Consider the following 25,838-nt stretch of genomic DNA (forward strand, 5'->3'; position numbering starts at 1 on the left):
AATACAGACTAACACGGCTGTTACTCTGAAACCTGTCAGAATGCACAGCATCACTATACAGCTTAGAACAGGAAGTAATTGCATTGGGAAGCTCCCTGTAACAGGAAGTAAAAAATGCTGTCTCCAAATGAAAATGTATGGGGAATTTTAAGTGATCAGAGTATAATTACTTGAGTGGGAGTTTGAGCAAGAAACCAATGTCAGACACTGTAAGACAGTTTCCATCCTGCCATAATATATACTCAAAATAAGAAGAGAAAAAAATAAATCTGTTTAAATATAGCACATTAAAGGTCTTCTGATTATTGTCCAACCAGCATTAAGGCAGGCCAAGAAACTGCTTATGGTGTTTTAAATTGCCAGATTCAAGAAGGTCAAGATAGTCACCAACAGTAATGGGTTCAGAAATGGAAACTATAACTGACAAATCTACTTCCAAGTACATTTCACAGTTTACAACCGAGGGGGAAGGTGCTTCATACTCTCAGAACTTTCAAACCAGGGGAATGAGTAAACTGGGTGCCGTTTTCTTTTATAGCATTTGGAACACGTAAAATTAATCAACAGTTTCAAAAACCAATGAAAGCCGAGCAGACATATCAAGAACTCATGTGTACTACAAACTTCATTGGCTTAGTGCTTTGCAACCAAATTATTAAAAGATTAAAATATTTTGGTTTCCCAAATGCTAATAAATAATAAGCTGTGTAATCTTTTTTCAAGTATCAGAGGCCCAGAGTTCAAAATTTCTAATAAATTCTATTTCTATTTGCTTTTGCCTCTCCACACAAAATAAAATGTTTGTTTATTGTTAAGTTCATTTTATATTTTCCAAAATGCCCTCCCACTGAACAGAAGTGATTGGGGTTGATTCCTGGAAAGAAACAGGCATACGGGATTTGCCCTAGTAGACCAAACCTTTGCTTCAACAAGCAAAGAGTTTATATTCTGCTGTTCATTATAGCTACAATAGCATTGACTATCAAGCATGACTAACTTGAGGTGGATATGCAACTATTACCAAGCAGTAAAAAAAAAAAAAGCATATTCCCCCAGTACATAATAAAGTGGAGAACCTTTTGGAAGTCAGCCTTTGTTGCCACTGCTAACTTGATTATGGATGGTATGAAATATTTTGAAATCACAAGTTTTGGACACTGAAGAGCTGAGAATGTGTTTGGGGATCCATAAATAAGCTACAACTGCATTACTGTATTACAGCCACGATAGGGCTGGTACAGTGTGAGGTCTACATTTCAGAAAGAGGATTTTTGTTTTGTGTTGGTGATCTTAACATTTTCTTAGAAAATGTTAATTCTGTATTTGGCATTCCTGCTTCCCCGACTGATTAAACCTGAACTTATTTTAGGAACGAGTTACTTCATATCCTGTTTACAAAAATAGGTCTCTCTCCCCTCTTGTAGCACCTCCTCCTGGCCGGCTACAGGATTGTATTATAACCAATTTTCAAAGCAATGACTGTGAAGCCAGCAGAGTGGATTCCTAACCTAATTTTGACCATATATGGCACAATGAACATATATTTCAAAAGTCACATATGACTGTGCACTGCAACATTTTTTAATGAACAATGAAAATACTTCAGGGATATCAGTACAAAAATTGTATTGTCTGGGGTCACAGGAGTAAACACTGAGTGACTTGTGGGTCTTAGGAGGAAAAAACACTGCCAAGTCCTGCTCTGGTTCACTCTCACCCTGCCTTGCCCTGCTTTCTACAATGGGAATTAAAGTAACGTATTATATCCTGTGCAGCTCCCACCTTTTAAAGTAAATACTAATGTCACCCAACTTCTGACTGATAGGAATTCTCTTAACGGGTCCCAACTGGTTCTTACCATTGAAAAGATTTGATTGTACACTAGTCTAGTTGTACACAAGCACTCTCTTTATTCTGACTATTTCTGGGTGGTGGTTTGGGCAGGTGTTGTTCTGTTTTGAAGCGGTTGTTTTGTTTTGTTCCTGTTTCAATCAGGTTTCCTCCACAATTAGGAATACAAGAACGGTGATATGGAATCAGAGCACTGGTACACCTAGTCCAGTCTCTTACAGGGCTCAGCACCAAATTCTTCAGAGGTAAAGGTCCAAAACTTCCATAATGGACAACAATGCAATGCCTACGGCGGAAATCGCTTTCTAACTCCAGCGGGAATGAATGGTTTATATCCGCTATTATTTTTATTCTCTCTGTAACTGTGTATATTCATATTATCCATATAAACGTCTATGTTGTTTTTAGCTCCTGCTAAGCTCTTCGCTTCAGAAACATCTTGTGGCAGTAGGTTCCACATGCCAACTATGCATTTTGTAGAACATCTGTTTTCACTTTCCTCCATTTTAAATGTTACTTTTGTGTGTTTTAAGCTGATGTCCCCTTGCTCTCTTATCGTAAGAACGAGTATAGACCTTTATCATGCCCCCTTTTTCATTAAAAGAATCTGAAGCAACAGTAGGTTTACTCATAGGCAAAGCTAGTCATTGCCCTGACCCTTTTCCTGAATTAGAGTAACAGTAAGTTACTCTACCATGGAAGATGCATTTTTCAGTGGTTCTTAACCCTATGACTAAGGGTCCGTGAAAAGTTGTTGTTACCATACAACAGTGGTTTACAACCTGTGGTCAGCAGTGGGGTCCGCAGACTATGACTAAGATTTCCAAAGGGGTTAGCACTTCCATTTGAAATTTTGTAGAGGTCTGCAAATGAAAAAAAAACTGCATTAGATCACTAGGGCTATCTGCTTCGCAAGGGCAGGCTTCAGTTCCCCCAAAAGAGGATCCATTCATATTATAAACTGACTGGATATCTGATTTTGGCCAAAAAGCGTATCAGGGTTTGCAAGAGAAGAGACATACAGGTCAGTTTGCCTCTTCTCTGAGGCCCACTAAAGTTACATATTAAAGCACTAATAGTAATTGTCTTTTTCACAGGAACTGCATTTAGGAAAAAAAAGGAAGTTTGAATCTTTTCATCTATTTTTTCAGATAAGGCTCTACAAGCCTTTTCAGCAGGAGTGAGCTGGAGCCAGTTTGAGTCGGTTCGCGCAACCAGTTGTTAAATTTTGAAGCCGTTTTAGAGCCGGTTGTTAACCCACTTCCCTGCAGGGGGCGCTGAGGCTTTGATGGGCTCCGGCTGGGAAGTGATGTAATTCCTCCTCCGGCCGCTGGGGGCGCTGCGCTGCGGGAGCCACGTGGGCTGCTGCCTGGCCCTGGGCACGAGCCCTGGTGCTGCTGCTACTCCCCTGGCCCTGGGGCTCCTGCTGCTGCCTGGTGGGTCCCCGGCTGCTCTGCTGGGCCAGGGCTGCCTCTTGCTGCTCGGGCTGCTCCGAGCCGCTCTCCCCGTGAGCACCCCGCACCCCCTGCCTCCAGCTAGCCCTGCCCCACGCCCCTGTCTGCAGCTGGCCCCACATCCACTGGTGCCCTGCAGTTCCCAGGGCAGTAACCCTGCACACTTGCTTCAATGAGGGGGGCAGGGAGCAGCTGGGACCCACACATGTGCACACCCTAGGGTGACCAGACAGCAAGTGTGAAAAATCAGGACAGGGTGTGGGTGGTAATAGGAGCCTATATAAGAAAAAGACCCCAAAATCGGGACTGTCCCTATAAAATTGGGACATCTGGTCACCCTAGCACACCCCCAGGGAGTGGCGGGGACCCACACATGTGAAACGGAGCTCATTTCTAGTTCAGGCCCGTCTTTTTTAAAAATAACTTTAGGCAGGGTTAACACACACCCGTATTTTCCCGGACATGTCAGGCTTTTTAGTTCTTAAATCACCGTCCAGGAGGAATTTTTAAAATTTAAAAATTCCTCCCAGGAAAATACAGACGTATGGTAACCCTGTTGGTACAAAAAAATACATACTGGGGCACATCCCTTAAATCAGAACTTTTTACAGGGAACCAGTTGTTAAGATTTTAGCAGCTCATCACTGGAGCAGCCCGAGCGGCAGGAGGCAGCCCCGGCCCAGCAGAGCAGCCGGGGACCCACCCGGCAGCAGCGGGAGCCCCAGGGCCAGGGGAGTAGCAGCAGCACCAGGGCTCGTGCCCAGGGCCAGGCAGCAGCCCACGTGGCTCCCGCAGCGCAGCGCCCCCAGCGGCCGGAGGAGGAATTACATCACTTCCCGGCCGGAGCCCATCAAAGCCTCAGCGCCCCCTGCAGGGAAGCGGATTAACAACCGGCTCTAAAACTGCTTCAAAATTTAACAAACGGTTCGCGCGAACCAGTGTGAACTGGCTCCAGCTCACCACTGGGCACAACCCTTAAATCAGAACTTTTTATAGGGAACCGGTTGTTAAGATTTTGGCAGCTCATCACTGCTTTTCAGTAAATATGTGGTCTGACAGTGCTCTCTGCTTGGAGTGTGAAAAATATTTCAAAATCATAAAGCAAATAAACATGTGTTCTGAATAGTAAATATTCACATCTGTCTCCCTAGGCAGAAGCTTACCTTATAGCTGTTAACACTCTTCACATGCACAGTACCTCTAGGCAAGGTGAACCTCTATGAAAGATCCAACAACTACTTGTCCACTGATCCCCGACAGGTATATTTTTCTTTTAGGGACTTTTAAGAAAGAGCACCTTAAGAAAGAGCAAGAGTCAAAGAGGAGGCAATTTTCTTGTGGGCCTGGATTTCAAAATATATGGTAGGATCCATGTTCATCCACTCTCAATTATTCCAGAATATATGAGCTTTATTTACAGGTTAACAGATTATTTTTCTAATGGCCATCCTCCCAAACCCCACCTGAGATCCTCCTGCCTCTGACACGATCACCAGAAGTAATGAGTCTGCCACTAGACTTAAACATGGATTGTGTTGATGCTGCAAAAGACAGAATAGAGAGCTCGCTATCTCCTAAATGCACTGATGCCGACAGGGCTGAGAGGAGTACACACTTCCTTTAGTGAGTAAGGTGATCAATTCTGATTGAGTTAGAAAGCGGGTCTATTGAGTGAGTAGGTGCCAGGTGCCAGTGACTAACTGGGCTTCAATAAATATTAATCTGTTGTTTTAATTTTAGAAGGGGTAGCAAACATTAGTCTGTGAATTAATGAGATTTGGGAGCAATCTGTTGGTTTTTTTTCCACTTCTGGTGGTTATGGTTCCCCAAAAGAGCCTATGCATTTAAAACAAACCAACGTTCTATAGCAGCAGACTAACTCAATAATTCAGACATGGAGAAGTATAGCAATTCCAGCTGGCATCTTACTGCTCCAAGACATTCAATTACAATACTGTTACAGAAAGCCTGAAAATGCCTTTTGGATTAATGACGTGTTCCCCCAATAGCTTTGCCTTAAAATCCTGGCCTGTTGTTCTCACATGTGGCCACTGAAGAGCTATTCAGTTAGCCAAGCCTCATATACATCAGTTCACCAGACCCCCGTCACAGATGGACGGAGGCCAGGGAAGCAGTTGTTATTTTGCTAGTATCTCCTTTTCCAAAAGACAACAAATCCATCCATATAATAACTATCAAAACTTGCATTTGCAGCTGATCGAAGGGCAATCTACAGAATGGTATTGCCCTGCGTGTCCTTTGCTATTTACTTACAAATGCCTCACCCCTTAGCTGTACGCACATCCAAAAAGGAAGAACTAAAAAGAACCACAAGAATGCGGCTGGCAGCAGCAATGTTTCTGGAATAATTTATTGCAGTGAAGGAGCGTTTTTGTGTGCACCAAACAGTGGTTTTATGTCTAAAGAGTATTGTAAGCAGTGCTCTATTGGGAATTATGTTGCTAAATTAAATTCAGCACTTCCCATTCCCTGGCATTTTCTTTTCTTGAATACACTGGCACACATCTCATTTCCAGTATCTGATCCAACAATCCCTAACAGGCATTGCTGGGGAGATAATATGAAATTCTTTACATAAGAAGAAAGATATCTTTGCAATAATTTTCCAAAACACATCCGCTGAACAGGAGTGCCTCCATCCCCCATAACAGAGTTACTGATACAGGGAAAAGATGGTTTGGGTTTATTTCACTGCACAATACTAGTTTCATTTACGAAGAAAAGCAGAGAGATCCCCCTGCAACTTGTAAGGAAGTTTTCCCCGAGGATCCACACAGTTAATGCCAAACTAAAGCTGTAACATTTCATTAAAAAATACGGGGCTCAGTGCCTCTAGATTAAGAGCAGGAGGAAAAAAGGTGACTACAAAGAGGAATGTGATAAGAAAAGAGAAATAAAGAAGAGGGTATTATAAAAGCAGCAGTCATAGGAAAACAGTCTTCAGACTATATAATTACATTTCATACTCCCATACTACCTACATCTCAATAAGAAAAAAAAAAATCCAAGCATCTCCTACAGGCAAAGGGAAGCATCCATACTTTTCAAATCCCTGTTTGCCTTTGTTCTATGCACACTTGTGACCAGGGAAAACTAAAAAAGAAAAAGAACCTTTTTTTTAAATTGCATATAGCAGTTTCTCCCTTAAATATCTGAGGACCTGACCCAGCCGGTGAGTCTCTTCACTCAGTACTTACATAAGGGGCTGCAGTTTGTTCCCATAGGTGAGTGGACACACTGGCAGGGTGAGAATGAATGATAGCACCAACAACACGTGTGACTCCATTGTTGCTGCTCCCTTCCCTTCCCAGGGTGGCTCTGGTGGGTGCCTAGAAAGTTTTACAGCCTTCTCAAGTGAGAGGCTGGCAAGCGTCTCTTCCTCAAAGAAAAATGTTCATGATTATCTCCTGACTTTGCCAATTTCGCCTTTGCTGACAAAGAACAACGCTATGGGAACACACACCGATTCTTGCTGGGGTCCGCTGGAAGAGCAGATTTATCACTCTTGGTCTTTTCCTCCTACAGGCAGTTTCCCCTGTATCTTCAGTCCAAGTGAAGTGAGGACAATGAGAGTGGTCACAGAGCTTTTCCAAAACCCAAACCTGGCTCCTTAGCTTCTCTTGTTAGTATTAAATTATGCTGAGGTGGCTTTTCCTGCTGACATTTACTTTCTGAGGAGATCCAAAGTGCCGGTGGCTTACAAAATCTGGGTTCAGTCCAGCAGCGAAGTCCCATGTAGGTTTGATTGGTTTGGTGTCCTGATCCACTTCACAAGGCAATATATAACCCAACTCTGAGGATGGGAGCTCCCACAGAGAAGTCCACCTTCCTGAAGACACACACAATTCCCAGCCCCCTTTCAGCAATGGGCAGAGATTTCCATTAACCCTCACTGCACACCCTAAGTCATCCTCTCTCCATCAACCTCCACCTTTCTCCTGGCAGGAGACTCACTCTCTTACACACACTCGCTTTGAAAGCGGCAGCTCTTCTATCCCCTGCACTACAGACCAACAAAACTTTCTTCTTGCCTTTCCCAGGTCTGCCTTTCATTCACATGCTCTCTTGTTTCTTTCTTGCTGACAGTCAGAAATCCCTCCCACCAGCCATGCCCAACCGTGAGGAGAGGAAGGGGAGGGGGGAACCCAGCAGAAGCGCAGCAGGAATAATTTCATTTTGCTGATCAAAAGGCAATTCTTTTGCCGGACCCACTGCCAACTCCCAAAGCTTTGCAATCCCTCCAGCCCCCAAAGACAGGTCTAAAAGAGTCACCGAGATCCAAGCTTTCCTGCACATCTAGAACAGATAAGGCAGCTCACAACTCTTCCAAGAGAAATTCTGATGGGGGTGTGTAAGGCTGACAGGGACAGGCAGGAAGAACACTTTGAAGGCTGGAGGGTTAATAGGTATGCAAGTGCCTTGCTCACAAATCCTGTTATTTAGTGCATGGTTTGCTAAAGTGCATCTGGGGTGTGGGGCAAGATTAAAACTATAATTAAAATAATACATAAATCTGGATCCAAAGGGAAAAAATCATTCCAAAATAGCTGGGCAAAGTGGGGGAGAGAAGGGATTAGACTAATTCGTTATTTGCCCTCTCCTACTTAATTGTCCCTCCTGCAAAAGAAAACAAAATGAGCAGTGGGGTTTGATGGGGGTTAGATCTGCGTGGGAGAGGGAAGCTGTGTTTTATTGGGGGTTGACCTCTGCTGGCTCAGGGGTAAGGCTGTTATTTAATTTTTTGTCATTGTAACTTGTGGCTGAGGTGCCTAGAGGCCCCGTTTTATTATTGTATAAATCCAAATAAACAAACACAGTGGCCTTCTGCTGTCCCTGTTCAGCATGCTTCTCACTACCTCACCTTCTCTTCTCCTCAAACATTGCTCTATGGCCAAGCGCTCTTTAGAACTTTTATTTTAGTTCATACTTGGCAAGCAGAAAACATACCCCACCTGCACTAGACATTTTGGTTTGGCCCGAATGTGAAGTTTCACTCAAAGTCATAAGCGCATTTTATCTATTTAGTCTGGAATGGTTCTGAGAGCAGGACTCACTCAGGGAATGGAGTATTGAGACTGACTTCTAGTTCATTGATTCCCACCAAACACAGCGCACTAGGGACTAAATTGTGTTGCCATCCAATGACTGTGAACTAGCCAGTGTGAAATTAGTTGGTAGGTCTCAATCCAATTCCCAGTTGAACTAGTGTTACTCCCCACCCTATCAAAAAAAAAAAAAAAGCATCACAAGTGGCATTAATTGTCCTGTTATTGTCAGTCTCAGCAGACGGACGTGCTGAGGACTAAATGAGCTAAAAAGACTGAGCTCCCTGCTTGCCCCTAGGGATGGTTCCGTCAGATGGGGCTGAGACACATTGGCTGGTACAAGAGGAGTGGGAAGAGCAGACAAGAAGTGTGAAAGCACTGCAGTAACAAACACCCAAACGAGGAGCTGTCTGACAGAAGCTGCATTTCAAAAAGGGGTGGGGAATCAACAAGGGAGAAGGAGGTGAACAGACCGGTCCACAGAGCTGGGGAGTCTTCACAAAGGACTGACCTTCTGTACAAGAGAGCAATGAGGAGTGCAGGAAGACAGAGGGAGAGTCTGCTGGAGTGAGACTTCCAGCCCCAGCTGGTTCAGCAGTGCACCCAGGAATGTGCATGACTAGGTGAAAGAAACCAGACTTTGGAATTAATGCACCTAGAGCAAGATTGGAACCCCACGGGGCCAGGTGCTGAACACACTGTAAGAGACTGTCCCTGCCCCAAAGAGTTTATGGAAATGTGATGTGACATGAGTTTATATTTGCTGGATTGAACTCACACCAAAACCAGCTTCGCTAGACACTCCCCAGCACCCACCTATACTTCTCCTGAAGAACAATGGGTTACCCAGCTCTTTCCGTAAAGATAGAGAGAATCTTTTTGTGAGCAAGTGGGCAGAAGCTTCTGAATGTCCCTGAAACTCTCTAGTGCGTGGTGTGTGAATGCCAGTGTACTGCTATGGTAAGAAAATGGGGGCCCATGGGGAATGCTCCTAGACCTAATTATGTCTTTGAGGAATGCAACTCGCATTTGCTGTATACATAGTCTTGTTATTACTGCTCTTCTAGGCATACAGCTTACTGTGGCACTTAGAAAATAAAAATATGCAGGGTTCCTGGCTCAGGAAGAGCAAGGTGATGACATGTGGGCACTGCACATGTTGCTGAATTTGGAGTAACATAGTAGTACTCTAGGGGCAAGTTAGAAAAATAACAATTGCTTTTGTTAACAGCTAAATGTATCCAGTTGAAGAAGATGGAAAAGAAACAACTTCTGCAAATAGCTGGCTTTACACATTAATCCTTTCATAAGTGCCCCATATACCACCTTTACAGCTATGTGTGTAACATTCTCCCTTAGGAACTAAGTAGCTGGCCCAACAGCTGGGCCTTCGATATTTTCTGTTTTAAGAAAGGGACATGGCTATGTAAAAATTCTATTGTTAAAACTTCAGAGTGTAAGTCAGCACAATAAGGAAATTTCAAGCACTCATTTTCTTCTCAGGATCCTGAAGCCTTGTGAGAAATTACACTGATTTCTCAAAGGGAAACTGTAAAACTATTTAGATCCTAAAATTGCTTCTTGAAAACAGCAGGAAAATTCTACTGAGTATCTTTTGTAAATTATCTTCATATTTAATTTCTGAAGTGTTGTTCAAATCTGAAAAATAACTTTGTTAAAATGGCACTGTCTTTCAAGGACTCCAGATCAAATTTGCTCAATTTACAAGAAGAAAGATGTTCCAAATCTCAAAGCCAATAACCTCAACCTGGGATCTGAAATTCATATCAGTTCCTTCTGGCTCATGCATCACCAGTAAAATAGATTCTTCATGAAAAATCTTCCTTCAGTTATACCTCTGCATCACCAGTAAGAACATAAGAATGGCCAAACTGGGTCAGGCCAATGATCCATCTGGCCCAGTATAGAATCATAGAACTAGAAGGGACCTCGAGAGGTCATCTAGTCCAGTCCCCTGCACTCACGGCAGGACTAAGTATTATCTAGACCATCCCTGACAGGTGTTTGTCTAACCTGCTCTTAAAAAGTATCCTGCCTTCTGACAGTGCCTGTGGCAAATGCTTGAAAGGGAATAAACAGAACACGCCAATTAACAAGCGATCCATCCCCTGTCATCCAGTCCCAGATTCTGGCAGTCAGAGGCTTAGGGATACACAGAGCATGGGGTTGCATCCCTGAGCATCTTGGCTTATAGATGCTAATTTATCTCCACTAATTTATCTCATTCTTTTTTTAACCCAATTATACTTTTGGCCTTCACAACATCCCCTGGCAATGAGTTCCACAGGCTGACAGTGCGTTGTGTGAAGAAGTACTCCCTTATGTTTGTTTTAAACCTGCTGCCTATTAATTTCATTGGGTGACGCCTAATTCTTGTGTTATGTAAAAGGGTAAATAACACTTCCTCATTCATTCTCTCCACCCCACTCATGATTTTATAGTCGTTTATCATCTCCCCCCTCAGTCGTCTCTTTTCTAAGCTGAACAGTCCTAGTCTTTTCAATCTCTCCTCCTATGGAAGTCGTTCCAGACCCCTCGTCATTGTTGTTTTCCTTCTCTGTACTTTTTCCCAATTGGAACATATCTTTTCTGACATGGGGCGACCAGAACTGCACACAGTATTCAAGGTGTGAGCATAATATGGATTTATATACATATTTTCTGTCTTCTGATTTTCTACCAATGCTGACATAGTCTGTGCTCAGTTAAACCTTTGCTGCCAAACTGTCTTTACTAAGATCCCATTTACAGGTGTTTAATTTTATTACCGTGAGTTGTCCTGTTCATTTCAACGGAGCTATTCATGGTCATAAAGTTAACCATCCAACTGTATGCAGAATCAGGACCTATGAGTGAATGAGTACAAATTAGACCATTATGAAACTGCACCTGATCAGGGCATCACACTCCTGCAACTGGTGCTTAGTAAACAATTCTGGTGATGATGCACAAAAACCAGACTTCAGCTCACTCTCATCTGTGCTGTTATGCAGGTTTAAAGGAAGTTGAAAGCACTGAAGACTTATCTTAGTCACGGAAGAGAGCAGCTCTGATTCTGAATACAAACAGGGGGTAGATCTGTGGAGCAGAAGGTGCCTTCATGCTGCTGGGTTAACTCACTAGCTCAGGAAGGATCAATGCCACTTCAGAGTCTCTTTTCAGGCCCTTGCCTCAAGGCACAATTTATTGGTTAAAGAGAAAACATAAACAAAAACACCAAAATAAAGTTGTTTCCCCTGTCCAACATGGGCTATAGTTCCTAAAGGCTTTTCCCTCACCTCTCTCAGCCCTTCCAGGACCTTGCCCTGTCATGGGGACTCCTGCAGGAGCCCACTGGCTCCCTGCAGTTCTCACTCTCCAGGCCTTCTACCTGTGAGTCACTTAACAGATGAGTTCTTTCACCTACAGTTCTCTAGCTCAACTGATTCCTTGCTGACCTTTATAGACTAGGGCCCCCGTTTTTAAAGGTATTTAGGCATTGCTGTGCTCAGCACTGCAATGCTTAACTGATTTACATGCCTAAATCTCATTTTCAAAAGGGATTTAGGTGCTTAGGAGCATAAATCACATTGACTTTAAAACTCGGGGCCTTGGTACTCTTCAAGCTATCACATGACTCCTACCCCACAACCTCAACTGGAAGGCAACTGATCAATTTACTCTGTGCAAGCACCATTTTTACAGTCACTTTTTTGGACTAAAATCACACTTTAATCATTAACAAAAAACATTGGCTGGATATTCCACAACCTAATGAAGTCTGACCTCTGCTTTGCCATGGGTCCCATTCCTTCATGAGCCTGGAAAGAATTGCATTGTCCTTTTGACTAAGGAAAGACATTCAAAGCTTTGGAGGACATGAGGTACAAGAAATGTTTTACTCCTAGGATTGTAAAAAATGAAGGAACAGCAATTGCAATGCTCTAAATCAATTTACCCTCTAACCCAACTTAAGAATATGGAGACAAAGTTCAGTTTGTGGACTGTGTATTTTTTAGTGGGTAGCTCCCTCTTGTGTATTTGGAAAGTACACACAGCTTATAAGAATGGATTCAGTTCTTTAGTTTAAGGAGTCCGTTATCTCCACCAAACATGAAAAAGGAACAGTGGTCCCCCAGTGGACAGACACCAGAGCAAAGGAGGAGAGAGTAAGAACCAAAAGAGGAATTATTCTAGGTGCAAGTTTATCTTCCCAATTCAGACCTCAAGTAACTGATACAGTCTGAACAGCCTCTAGACTGATTTTCATAGATGCCAGGTAGTGTACATAGGTTGATGGTTAAGGTTATCCTCTGACCTACACAGTGTGGCTATTCCTTGTAGGGTTGTCTGGGAAGAGAAGGTGACATTACGATGGAGAAGGCCCTGCTTTAAACACCCAAGATTTGGGCAGTTAATATTATTGAACATGAGGCCAATTCTACAACCCTTACGTTAGTAGCCTTAGCGAAGACTATGGGGGTACTTCCATAAATAAAGGGTTGAATAGGGATTTCAAGAATGGACTTAACTTAGGAAACACGTGTGAAAGATGAATGTCTGAAATCCAATACATTGTATGTCAAGTCTCTTGAATCTGTTTTCAGTTTTTACTGTCTTCTAGCACAACTGTCTGCTAAAAATATCATCTTCTGGCACAAAGTATAGTAACCCTGGAAAGTAGTAACAGAGTTACAATATCAGCTGATAAACAGTATATATGGAATCTGCAAACAGGTAACTGAAAAAAAAATCTACATGCTTTGATACCCAGCTGTTTAATCTTGACTATCAAATAGAGGAAGCACGGTACAGTGTACAGCATGCTGGACTTAAAACTCTACCCCTGACTCTACCATTGACTCATTTTGTGACCTTGGGCAAATCACTTATCCTGTCTGTGTTTACCCATTGGTAAAATGAGAACAGTGATACTTACCCACCTTTGTAAAGCTCTTTAGGATGTATAGATGAAGCATGCTACATAAACGGTAAGCATTATTCCCATGTTCTTGTCTCCTGGAATATTTATACTTATGGTCATTTGATAATTGCTCGTTTGTTATGCTTTCCCCTCCAGTTTTGACTCAACATATATTGTATAACTTAACTTATATCTGCTTATTAATTGATACATATCTGATTGCTTGTTAACAAGATTGATAAAATAAATAACCACTGGAGCACAGTAGGTAGTGTAATCTCAGAATGTTACTTACAGAAAAGCAGGGTTTGGTTTGGCCAGGGAATCCAGCATTTCCAGGATGGCTGTGATGAGTTATACTGCCATCTGCTGACAGAAACGTGATCAATTTTAACAAAGACAAGAAAAACTGGCCCCAATAGTTCAGTGTATTTTTAATACATTGTGGACGAGAGTTTTTTGTATATTTATAAATGTTTGATTATTAAAACAAATTTAAAGGAAAAGCCTATTCTTATTTAGTGCTTTTAGGGGGCCCCAGATAGCCATTATTAAAAACTAAAATACAGGCTGAAAAAAAAAAAAAAGATTGGCAACTTCTCCCCCGTAACATGGCGCTAGTGTCAGTCTCACTCCTGATGCCTCTAAACTCTGTCTCCATGACTGTCTCACCTGCAGCTCCTACCATATGGAACCACCTTCATGGATCTGACTCATCAGCTTTCCAACACTTCAAATCTCATCTGAAAACATTATTTACTCCCCTCGTTTAGGCTTTTCATTGCTCCTTCTCCCTCTACTATATTTTATTCAATTCAATAATGTGTTTTGAGATGAAGTGTAAATTTTTCAAAAGCACCTACGTGATTTGGAAGCCTATGTATGTCCCATTTTCAAGAGACAGACGCTCAGGAGCCTAAATCAGAGTGCCTTAGACACTTAAGAAAATTTTACCCAAAAATCTATATAAATGATCCTATATAATATAAAGCTGCGTTGTACTGATTGTATAATTCATACATAGCTACGGGCTGTAAATTTTAGACCTGGGCTCAGATCCTCAAAGGTATTTAGAAGTTAGGAGCCAAAATACCTAGGATCTGGGCCCTGGTCTCTAGATGGCAGCAATATTCTGAAATCACACCCTGTAAATATGCCCCATGAATCTGATCACTTCAGCCTAAATTCTTCTTAGCTTTGTGTTTTAAACAACACTTCTCATTGTTACCAGGAACATAAGAATAGCCATACTGGGTCAGACCAAAGGTCCATCTAGCCCAGTACCTGTCTTCCGACTGTGGCCAATGCCCCAGAGGGAATGAACAGAACAGGTAATCATCAAGTGATCCGTCCTGTCGCCCATTCCCAGCTTCTGGCAAACACAGGCTAGGGATACCACCCCTCCCATCCTGGGAATAGCCATTAATGGACCTATCCTCCACGAACTTATCTAGCTCTTTTTTGAACCCTGTTATAGCCTTGGCCTTCACAACATCCTCTGGCAAAGAGTTCTACAGGTTGACTGTGTGTTATGTGAAAATAGGTAAGAACACTGGGAAATACGCCAGTAAAAATTGCATACCCAGGTGTTGCTTTAAAAAAAAAAAACATATGCCTGGTACTGAGGCTGAAGCAGTTTTCCCAATATGCTTCTCCAGTCCCTATAGAGTTTGTTTATTGCTTTTATGTCTCTTAATGTTTTCTCAACAGTTGTTTGTTTTCCAAACAGGTTACAATGCCGTCTCTCCCAGCCTAACCCACTGCATTGACTGATAGACCCCATTATGATGAGAAAGGGGACAAATCCTAGATTTGAGACCCCAAACCCCTTTACATCCACTGAAATTTGAGATATCTGTTATTCCCATACTTCAGGTGCCCACATTCTGCCCAGACAAGAGACTCATTGGCAACTTGCTAAGAGCCCAAAGACCAAACTCAAGTACATTAAATGGAACAGGTCAAAATCACCCTGATCTTTAATATGGCAGGCAGCTCATGGATACATCCCAGCATGTGATACCCCATCTTGAGCCAGCCCATTTAGTACTGCCAGTTTGGTTGGGCTACACATGTGTATTAAAGAAGGCGGGGCATATTACTGAGCTCCACAGACCACACTCTGGGACAGTCTCCATTGTAAATTACTGACATCAGAAACATAGGCTCATAACATGGAGGAGACAGAACACTGTTGCTGGCTAGACAGGGAAACATTCGTAGGAAAATTCTTTACCACTTTCAATTGAGATTTAATTCAGATGGACATTCTCCAACCAGCTCTATTGACTACACTATTGACACAGGTAGCACTAAGCCCCCAACCCCTCTTCACATCAGCTTCAGTCCTTGGCTCCCCCAACCCCCCATCCCTCCACCCCATAACACGGACCATGGCTGGCTGCAGGAGGAGCCCTCAGCTTCCACTCTGCAGAGGGCAGGTTGCTGTATGTTTTAATTACCCTTCCCCTTTCTCCCCCACACTCACATCCCCTGTATCTCTCCCTCTTCCCTTTACCTCCTCCCCACATCCCCTTCTTCTTCACCCCTGCCCCCAATCCCTTCCCCCCAACGCCTGTTCCATCCTTCCCCCTCTATCCCATCCCTGCCCCCTCTTCCCTTCCCCCTTCACCCCATCCCTTCTCCCTTCATCCCATCCCTGCCCCCTCTTCCCTTCCCCCGTCACCCCAGCCCCATATCCCTTCCCCCTCGACCCCATCCCTGCCCCCTCTTCCCTTCCCCCTTGTCAGCAAGTTAAGGAAGTATGGGCTGGATGAATGCACTATAAGGTGGGTAGAAAGCTGGCTAGATTGTCGGGCTCAACGGGTAGTGATCAATGGCTCCATGTCTAGTTGGCAGCCGGTGTCAAGTGGAGTGCCCCAGGGGTCGGTCCTGGGGCCGGTTTTGTTCAATATCTTCATAAATGATCTGGAGGATGGTGTGGATTGCACTCTCAGCAAATTTGCGGACGATACTAAACTGGGAGGAGTAGTAGATACGCTGGAGGGGAGGGATAGGATACAGAAGGACCTAGACAAATTGGAGGATTGGGCCAAAAGAAATCTGATGAGGTTCAATAAGGATAAGTGCAGGGTCCTGCACTTAGGACGGAAGAATCCAATGCACCGCTACAGACTAGGGACCGAATGGCTAGGCAGCAGTTCTGCGGAAAAGGACCTAGGGGTGACAGTGGACGAGAAGCTGGATATGAGTCAGCAGTGTGCCCTTGTTGCCAAGAAGGCCAATGGCATTTTGGGATGTATAAGTAGGGGCATAGCGAGCAGATCGAGGGACGTGATCGTCCCCCTCTATTCGGCATTGGTGAGGCCTCATCTGGAGTACTGTGTCCAGTTTTGGGCCCCACACTACAAGAAGGATGTGGATAAATTGGAGAGAGTCCAGCGAAGGGCAACAAAAATGATTAGGGGTCTAGAACACATGACTTATGAGGAGCGGCTGAGGGAGCTGGGATTGTTTAGCCTGCAGAAGAGTAGAATGAGGGGGGATTTGATAGCTGCTTTCAACTACCTGAAAGGGGGTTCCAAAGAGGATGGCTCTAGACTGTTCTCAATGGTAGCAGATGACAGAACGAGGAGTAATGGTCTCAAGTTGCAGTGGGGGAGGTTTAGATTGGATATTAGGAAAAACTTTTTCACTAAGAGGGTGGTGAAACACTGGAATGCGTTGCCTAGGGAGGTGGTGGAATCTCCTTCCTTGGAAGTTTTTAAGGTCAGGCTTGACAAAGCCCTGGCTGGGATGATTTAACTGGGAATTGGTCCTGCTTCGAGCAGGGGGTTGGACTAGATGACCTTCAGGGGTCCCTTCCAACCCTGATATTCTATGATTCACCCCATCCCTTCTCCTTTAACCCCATCCCCCTGCCCCCTCTTCCCTTCCCCCTTCACCCCATCCCTTCTCCTTTAACCCCATCCCTGCCCCCTCTTCCCTTCCCCCATCCCCCATCCCTTCTCCCCATCCCTGCCCCCTCTTCCCTTCCCCCTTCACCCCATCCCTTCTCCTTTAACCCCATCCCCCATCCCTTCTCCCCATCCCTGCCCCCTCTTCCCTGCCCCCGTCACCCCAGCCCCACATCCCTTCTCCCTCCCCCCCGCCTCTTCTCCAACCTCTTCCCTCCCTCTCTCCCTCCCCCCACCTGCATCCTCCCCCTTTCCCGGCTCCCCCACTCGGCCCCGGACCGGAAGCGGAAGCGGGCAGCCGCAGGCCGGAAGCGGAAGGGGCGGAGCGGAGCGGAGGGCGGCGCCGGGCCGGGGGACCCGCGGGCGATGCTGCAGCTGCGGGACGCGGTGGAGGGGGACCCGGACGGGGGCCCCGCCGGGGCGGCGGCGCTGCTGGTGCCGGCCGAAGCCGACGTGCCCTTCAGCCCGCCCGGGGACTCGCTGCCGCCCCGCCAGACCCTGCGGCCCCTCAGCGTCCGCAACCCGACCCGGGGCGGCCGCCTCAAGGAGTACTTCGTGTTCCGGGTGCGGGCCGGGGCCGCCGCCGCCTGCCCCTGCGCGGGGTGGGGGGAGCGGGGGCAAAACGGGGAGCCCGCTCGCCTGTCGGCCCAGCAGCGCTTGGCTCCGTGCGCCTCCCCTGGGGGGGGCCGCCGCCGCCGCGTCTGGGCTCCGTGCGCCTCCCCCGGGGGGCGGGGGCCGCCGCCGCCTCTGGGCTCCGTGCGCCTCCCCCGGGGGGCGGGGGCCGCCCCCTCTGGGGACAGACGCAGCCGGGAGGGGTTTGCTGCACTAAATGGTGTTTGTTTAGAAAACCCAGTTCGGTTTCAATGAGAAAACCAGACCCCCAGCACCCTGCTGTTCACCTCTGCGGAGAGGCCCTCAGGGCCAGGAATGTTTCAGTACCTGGGCTCCTTTCCTCCTCCACTGTTCCTGGTGATATAAATTACTCTCATCTGTTTCCTCTCCATCCCACTCCCGCAATCCTGGCCTTTGTTCCCAAGAGTGAGAGTGCGGTGATCGGCTTTGATGCCGTGGTTTTCTCCATTGGGTATAGATCATGCAGGTGGCTCTTAAGGAATTAGAGAAAGTAGTTACTTTCTCATTTCCTAATTCCCAGAGCCCCCCTCCGAGAACAGGGTTTGGGAACCTAGACCACAAAAAGAAACGTAAATGTGATGGTTGTTCTGTTGACAGGGGCAAGAGGTGACAAACCCCAGACTGGTTTAGAAGTGAGAGGCCAGTTAGAATATTGAATAATCTTTTAAAGGAAGTAGTGGAGGTCCCATTGCTTGAGATAGAGAAAGGCCAGGAGGAGACAATAGGGAGCAACCACCTGATCCCCACGAGATGATTACAATAATCTGTTAGGTCTTTGCCTCTCAGATCTCTATCCCTGGTAGATAGGTGCTATATAGTAAGTCAGTTTCAGAACCTGCTGAAATGTAAAACAGCATGACTGTCAAGAAGTTGCAAACATGAATACGTAACTAGAGAAATATAAAACCTGATTCTTTCTTTGATTTAGCCTGGAACTATAGAACAGGCAGTAAATGAGATTCGTGTTGTTGTGATGCCCACTGAAGATGGAGAGGTGCAAAGTGTGTGGTTGCTAACAGAGTAAGTAACAGTACTAATAGACAAATGGAACTTTTCTTCGCTTTTCAGGACAAATTTTTCTCCTGGATCTGCACACCTATTACAAATTCTCTTGCTATCTGTGTGAAACTCACAAGTAATTAGAGTAAAGCTTTCTTGTGCAAATCTGACACAAAATTCATGTCTTTAGTATACAGTTCATCCAGCAACATTTATCTTAAAACCAAGATCTTTTTACTGCATGTTTTATATATTATTGTATTGACAATATTTGTAAAATGCTTTTACAAATCACTTAAAATCCCATGTTTGCCAGTATATCCTGAACTCTCCTCTGTTGGTCCACCATCTATCTGACTTATTTATATATACAATTGCTTCATTTACCTGCTTTCTTTTTATCAATTTAAACCTGGTAAATGTTTTAGTTCTGGAATGCAGTATAGGTGTGCCCAATAAGATATTACCTCACCCACCTGGTGTCTTAGTATTGGAATAGAATATATTATAGACTTGGCTTTATCAAAAGCCCAAGCAATTAATTGTTTGAATGAAGGACTCTCAAATCTTGGTCAGACTCCAAAATTAGTCCCATGTCCTATTAAACACAAATTATTGCAGTCTATATTTTAATATCCCGTATCGCTCCTAAACTGCGTTGGGAGGGACCAAAACATAGCTGTGTGCTCAACTCCAGGGTTTCTCAGCTCTAGGCACTTCACAGACCAAGGAAAGTTGTCAGTTTCAATCCTGTGCCTGCTAGTAAGAGCTGAACTGGCAGAAGGTCAGCAAGACATGTAAGCACCTGCAGTTCAGCTATGCTTTGGTTGGCTACCCAGCCTGTGAATTAGGATTGTTTTTTTAAAGAGGGGAGCAGTTTTGGTGTAGTCAGCTTTAACAGTGACTCTTTTTAAACCATCATACAAAATTCTTAGTTTTATTTTCAGAGAAAAACACTAATTCTACCATCTAGTAAAGCTGCATTTTAATCCACTGTTTTGAATCCTCTAAGGAGTCAGTGCCCCCTCAGTGGTGATTGAGGGTGAAAGCCATAGTCTACTCTAGACTGCTACAATAGTTAAGTACTAAAGAGCCAGAAATGGAGAGGCACTGATGTGATAGAGACAATTGTTTCCCCAATGCATATAGAAACATAGCCCATGATCACTGGTACTTCCAGCAAAACAACAGTGAGCTATGTGAGAATTCATTGGCCTTTATTGTAAAAGCTGTAGATTTGTGCAAGCATTAAAACATTACAAACTGCTTATATATTCATCTGAAGCTTTTCCCTTAATCTTTAAAAGTCTTCATTAGTAGTTTTTCCTATATTCTGTGTATTTGAAACATGCTTTCAAACTCTTGTCAATCCTATATAAAAATAGCAATGAATGGGAAATACAGCATCACCATTATTTGAATTTTCTACAGAATAATACTGCTGTTGCTTAAATAATTCTCAGTTGCTATTGTATTAGTCAAACTACTACATGCTTTAGTCAAACTACTAAAAGGATAGAAGATTATCAGAGTTTACTGTTTGTCTTACAAGAGTTGACCACTGGAACAATGAGAAGGAGCGTCTGATTCTTATCACTGACTGGTCCCTTCTGATCTGTAAATATGACTTCATCAGCTTGCAGTGCCAGCAGGTTACTAGAATATCACTCAGTGCAGTTGACACTATTTCTGTTGGAGAATTTGAGTTCCCACCTAAATCACTGAATAAGTAAGTTTTGATTTTTATTTTTTTTTTAAGTTTCTAATGATACTGCTAATGTTAAGGCGATCAGTCTATCATTAGCCATATATCAATTTTGATAGCCTTTCAGTTTATTTGTATTAATAAAAGTTTTGATTTTGCTGTAATTAAAAAATTATTGAAATTGGTTGATCAGCAGGGAAGCAAAATTAACAGTTACTATTTAGACTGAAAACAGTTTACTCCTGAAATGTTCTTTAACAACATGGACTATACTTTATTTTGGGGAAAGTCTTTGTAAGCAGTCCTGTAATTTTATTTTAATTGTTCAGTATTAGCATTATATTAGAAACTTGTAAGTAAATCAGATTATATTGAGTATTAGTCTTACCATAGACCAGGATGTGTTAGGCTGCATGAATATAAATGTGGAAGACTTGCATGTTTAATTTTAATAAACTTAATCTTTCATACAACTTGTCATTTAAACAATCTTAATGTGGGAGCTGGTATAAATGACTGATTTTCAACTATGCTGATATTTGTTTAGAGACTATTACCATCTAAGAAAAAACTTTAAAATTCTAAAATGGACTTTAGTTTTCATTAAGGTATTCAGAAATGTTTCCAAAAAAAGCTAATTAACCTGCTCTAAAGGAGCTTCAAGGCCTACCCTATCAAATACGTGGTGTCTTCAAATTTGTTAGGCGAGAAGGCATTGGTATTCGAATTCAATGGGATAAGCAAAGCCGTGCATCCTTCATAAACCGATGGAATCCATGGTCCACAAATGTGCCCTATGCTACTTTTACGGAACATCCAATGGCAAATGCTGATGAGAAGATTGCATCCCTTTGCCAAGTAAGGAAGTTTTCTATACTGTATTAGATATAAATCACAATGATTTAAGCTGGATACAGTTCTTACGAATTTACCTTCTTTTGAAAATGACTTGATGATGGAAGCAGAGAATAAATGTAAAGAGACTAGCCAAGCTTTTTCTATGCTCTCCATCTATTTCAGCAGGGTAGTGCTGCTAGAAGTAATCAGGCAAGTCTTGTTGACTTTTCAAATCATGTTCATATAGCAAAAATGAGGTTGCAATGATTTCCAAATTTACAAAAAAAACCTGAAGCTGAAAGAGGAAAATATTTCCTTAAACTGCAGGTAGAGTTTTATCAACCTTCTTTCCTGCAAAGAGGTCTAGGCTTTACCTGGAGCGTTTGTACCTTGTAATTCTAGAAGAATCCTAGTAAATTATATGTAGTTCCAAAATATATACCCCTCCTATGTGCGCACGTTTCAGTGCCTTTTTTTTAAAAGGAGAGCCCTTAGGGTAAACAAATTATCAGTTGTGGACAGTTGTAGAGCTAAGCATTTATTATAAAAAATTACTGTTATAGCTGATCTTTATGCAAACATCTCATATTTAGGAAAGCATGTTCTCATTTGAAACTACTTGCATCAGTATATGCTAGCATGTGGAATTTATTCTAAGATGTAGGTAGTCTTATGTATAACAATTACAACTTTATATGTGTTAGTAATCTTCTGTTTCAGCAGCAGTGGCTCTTTTCGGTATAATTCTGCCTTTGTAAGCAAACTAGCAACAGATTTTCAAATAATGGGAAAATATTAAGTTGTCAAAAGTAAGTAGGTATACTTAAAATGTTGTTTTTCCCCCTTAGTTGGAAAACTTTAAGACTCAATTAATCCAAGCTGTGAAGAAGGCCCATAAAGAGTGTCCATTGCCAGGGAGGGCCAATGGAGTACTCGTGCTGGAGCGTCCTCTTCTTATTGAGACATACGTGGGATTGATGTCTTTCATCAACAATGAGGCCAAGCTTGGCTACTCCATGACAAGAGGAAAAATTGGATTTTAAATTCATTATAATCAATCCACTAAAAGGGAAAGTGATTTGAGATTAGTATCCTGGGGAAAGAGTTGGGAGGACTCAGTACATGGCAGAAAAGAACAAAAATGAATAAAAAGGATTGGTTAGTTGCAGAATGAATGACTGTTTCAAGAACAGTCACTACTGTTATGAAGTTCATGGATAAGTCAGTTATTGAGTTCAGGTGGTCAAAGGGTAGTTGCATTTTTAGAGTACCCTGGATTTAACTTACACTCACTATTTGTATGCAAGTCTAGTGAGCAATGATATTTCCTCTTACATTTCAAGCTAAAGGTCTTTCCTTACTGAGTGTGACTTATCTGTGAAATATTCCATATCACTATCCAGTGTAGATACATCGCATGTTCATGCCACAGCTATATTTACATAAGGATTCAATTGCAATGAAATCATTTCATGTGCAGTTGAGACTGATTTTATATTGGCTAAGAAGGTACTAATGTCTAAATTACAGTAATCTCAGGAATTTAATTCAGTGTCAAATTTTTAAAGAACTCATTCTTTAGCAAAGACAGCTAATTTGGTCAAAACTAGAGTGTTATGTCTTCTCCTAACCAGTGGAATTGAACAGTTATTTTGTAAGTTGAAGTGGTGTTTGAGTAATGTCACTGGTCTCTTTTAAATAGCTATCGAACCTGAATCTGTATAATTTGCAGGTTTATCTTATTTATGACTTCTCTTTGCAGCCATCTATTAAAGACCTTAAAATAGAATAGCCAATTTCAAAAAGACAGTTAAAGGGTATCTTTGCCTTCCTATGAAGTTACTTTTAATGCAACATGGGAATGGTAGTTTTATAATTAAAAAGGGAATTCTACTTTGAGTAGCTTTATATTTCCTTAGCAAAAGTGTATTTTGTTGTTTTTGGTTTTGTTTTTTGGGGGTTTTTGTTTATTAATACATGGACCAGATTACAATAGCACCAAAGTCAGGTTTTTGTAATTTATGTGGCCATGTAGTTGGAGAGGGGAAGCTTTAGTCATAGTATTGTACTTCAGTCTTATGTGATCTTCCATTTAAGTTTGTAGAAAGTAAATTCAGTAGTACAGTGAACTTTAAATGCAGTAGTATACAAAGATACTGAACAGAACTACAGCATGAGATTACTGTGACAAATTTCACTGTGGATGAATCCTTTATACAGACCATCTTAATCTATAATTTTATCAGAAGCATTTCTTTGCCTCTCAACATGTTAGTGATATGCTGTGCAGCAGTGGAATTGGTATGTTAAAATTTTTTTACCTTTTAACTTGAAATAAACTGTACATGTTTTTTGAATGTGGCTCTGGAATGCAACCAGCTGCATGTTCTTGTCAATATGGGCTCTTTTCTAAGACATCAGTGTCTAGCTTTTTGTTAATCTTGCAGTAAAGATAAACTTAGCCATCTTTGTTCTCTGGTTTTTAGTTGGTAGAACACTAGATGTTGTAAAAGCAGGGATATAAACCCTCATGCTTTAGGTCATAAACCAAGCACAAACTGATAAAATCTGTAGTAAGCAATTTATCAGAGCATCTGTTGTACCTTCCTTTGAAGCATCTGGTGCTGATCAAGATGGACCACCTCCTCTCCCCAATTGTTATGGAATTCTTACACACTACTTCCAGTCCATCCAATTTGATACTCCACATCTCTGTGATTAAGTCTCTTTAAAACATCTGATATGAAATCCTTTCCCCTATGCTGGTCTCTTCCCACAACTAAAGCAGGTGAGAATGAGGTGGAGACTGTCATGGTAAGAATCTCACCTGTCCTTTTTTCAAATGCTATTCTACACAATCATCTATAATTTAGAGGAACACTGTTCAGGGTCTGATATGATGCCAGCTTAACATTTTAGTTGGTAAAGCAAACTGGTTCTCACACAGTTGCACTTGATGACTTCAACACTTATTCATGGCTAAAATGATAAAATAACTTCAGAACTGCAGTAACTGTTCTGTATTCAAAACTTACAAGTATTCAGGGTCTAACAACTGTATGCATTTCATTCCATATTTAATTCTAACAGAAGAGAGCACTCACTGTATTGAGTGACCAAATGCAAAGACTAGTTTATGAACTTGTACACTACTCCATGAAAATAGCTGGAAAATTGTCTTTTATTCTTTCTTGAACCCTGTGTCCTTGGGGGAATAGGGATTGCTGTACAATGGTATGTAGTTAGTCACTGTCCACTTGAAATCAGGGTGACAGCAATAGTGATATGTACATGTGCATTTCAAACCTCAGTTCCAGCTCAGAATATTAGAGAGGATTCTACACTTATTTAGGATAGTGCTGGGTTGATAGTTTGTAGCCACACTAGCAGAAGCTATCAAAATGTTTATTGATATTTATACAAATTAAATAACCTCTATACACTATTTACAAACATACCATTTTAGAAAATATTTTGACAAAAGTTCAAAATAAGGTTTAAGTCTTTGAACTCTAAAACTTCATAAAATCAAGACTGCTAGTTTCCACAATTTTAGTTGCAAAATTAGAGAGCTCTTTCTAAATTTCTTTGTCGAACACACTTCATTTCAAGTAACTATCACAGTACTTCACCCAAGGGAGTCTTCTTACACTCCCCCAAACATAAGCTTTCTATTAGTATAAAACCTCTTCCTGCTGAACAACGAGGGCCTGCCCATTCTCATCTGTTCCATATAGATATAGCAGCACTTTTTCAAAGATCCATTTGCAAGGCAGGCTTTTCTAGCCTTGGGGGGCAGAGCGAGGGGTTCCATTATCTGCTCTTATTTTACCTCTTCTCTTTCCAAGTAGCACATGCAAAAATTATCCTTACTCAACAGTGCCATGGAGTCCCCCCTAGAGTGCCAGCAAAGTGAGAGGACCTGGAAGTCACCTGCAGATACAAATTAAAGAAATAAATAGCAAGAACTCAAGAGTTACAATAATTCTGTTCTAGAAATCTTGTTACTTGGAATAGCTTAGTAATTTCATCAGTAAGAGATAAGAGGCTTGAGTGAACAGAATTTTGTACTGTATATACCATTGTAGTTGAGCTTGACCATATTTTAATACAAGTAAATATCACAAAATTGATCACTGTTGCAAAGATCTGCAACCTGACCCTGAAGGTAAAATTTTCTTCCATGGAAGAACTACTAAGCCGAGAAGCATGCTATAGGTTATATTTAATATAATATTTAACTTGCAAGTAGGAAAGATATTTATAAAGCAATTAGCCAGCTAATATGCTAGTCCACTGAAAGATCTTACTGTGTACCTGCAGGTTAGAATAGAGGAAAGGATAGATAGGAACCTTAATTGTGCCTTTTTGGAGTAGATTTAAGATTCAGATTTCATGTTAAAATTCTAAAAGTACCACAAAATAATTAAAGTACTTAAAAGTATGGTAGGC

The 25,838-nt window shown here is 42.4% G+C and overlaps 3 protein-coding genes across 3 annotated transcripts in view; 1 reads left to right on the forward strand and 2 right to left on the reverse strand.

The window, feature by feature from the left end:
• Positions 1-6,612, reverse strand: part of MEGF6 (multiple EGF like domains 6) — a 246,097-nt gene extending 239,485 nt beyond the window's left edge. Inside the window, exon 1 of the mRNA XM_077837239.1 lies at positions 6,524-6,612. Coding sequence (XP_077693365.1) covers positions 6,524-6,612 — 89 coding nt within the window. The remainder of the gene's footprint in view (positions 1-6,523) is intronic.
• A 10,919-nt stretch (positions 6,613-17,531) lies between these two features.
• On the forward strand, positions 17,532-23,747 carry TPRG1L (tumor protein p63 regulated 1 like). Its single transcript, XM_077837493.1, has 5 exons — positions 17,532-17,776; positions 18,774-18,865; positions 20,397-20,573; positions 21,254-21,407; positions 22,235-23,747. The coding sequence occupies exons 1-5, from the start codon at positions 17,579-17,581 to the stop codon at positions 22,427-22,429; spliced, it is 816 nt and encodes a 271-aa protein (XP_077693619.1). The 5' UTR covers positions 17,532-17,578; the 3' UTR covers positions 22,430-23,747.
• A 1,030-nt stretch (positions 23,748-24,777) lies between these two features.
• The window catches only part of WRAP73 (WD repeat containing, antisense to TP73), a 28,023-nt gene continuing 26,962 nt past the window's right edge, over positions 24,778-25,838 (reverse strand). The window contains exon 12 of the mRNA XM_077837492.1: positions 24,778-25,319. Coding sequence (XP_077693618.1) covers positions 25,210-25,319 — 110 coding nt within the window. The 3' untranslated portion in view covers positions 24,778-25,209. The remainder of the gene's footprint in view (positions 25,320-25,838) is intronic.

Source organism: Eretmochelys imbricata, chromosome 18 (genome assembly GCF_965152235.1).
Source record: "Eretmochelys imbricata isolate rEreImb1 chromosome 18, rEreImb1.hap1, whole genome shotgun sequence".
Lineage (NCBI taxonomy): Eukaryota > Metazoa > Chordata > Testudines > Cheloniidae > Eretmochelys > Eretmochelys imbricata.

Bases quoted from the DNA above. Each gene is read 5' to 3' on its own strand.
- TPRG1L (XM_077837493.1), top strand. From the start codon at position 17,579: ATGCTGCAGCTGCGGGACGCGGTGGAGGGGGACCCGGACGGGGGCCCC. The intron at 18,866-20,396 runs GTAAGTAACAGT...TTGTCTTACAAG, and splicing joins AGTGTGTGGTTGCTAACAGA to AGTTGACCACTGGAACAATG. The intron at 20,574-21,253 runs GTAAGTTTTGAT...CAAATTTGTTAG, and splicing joins CCACCTAAATCACTGAATAA to GCGAGAAGGCATTGGTATTC.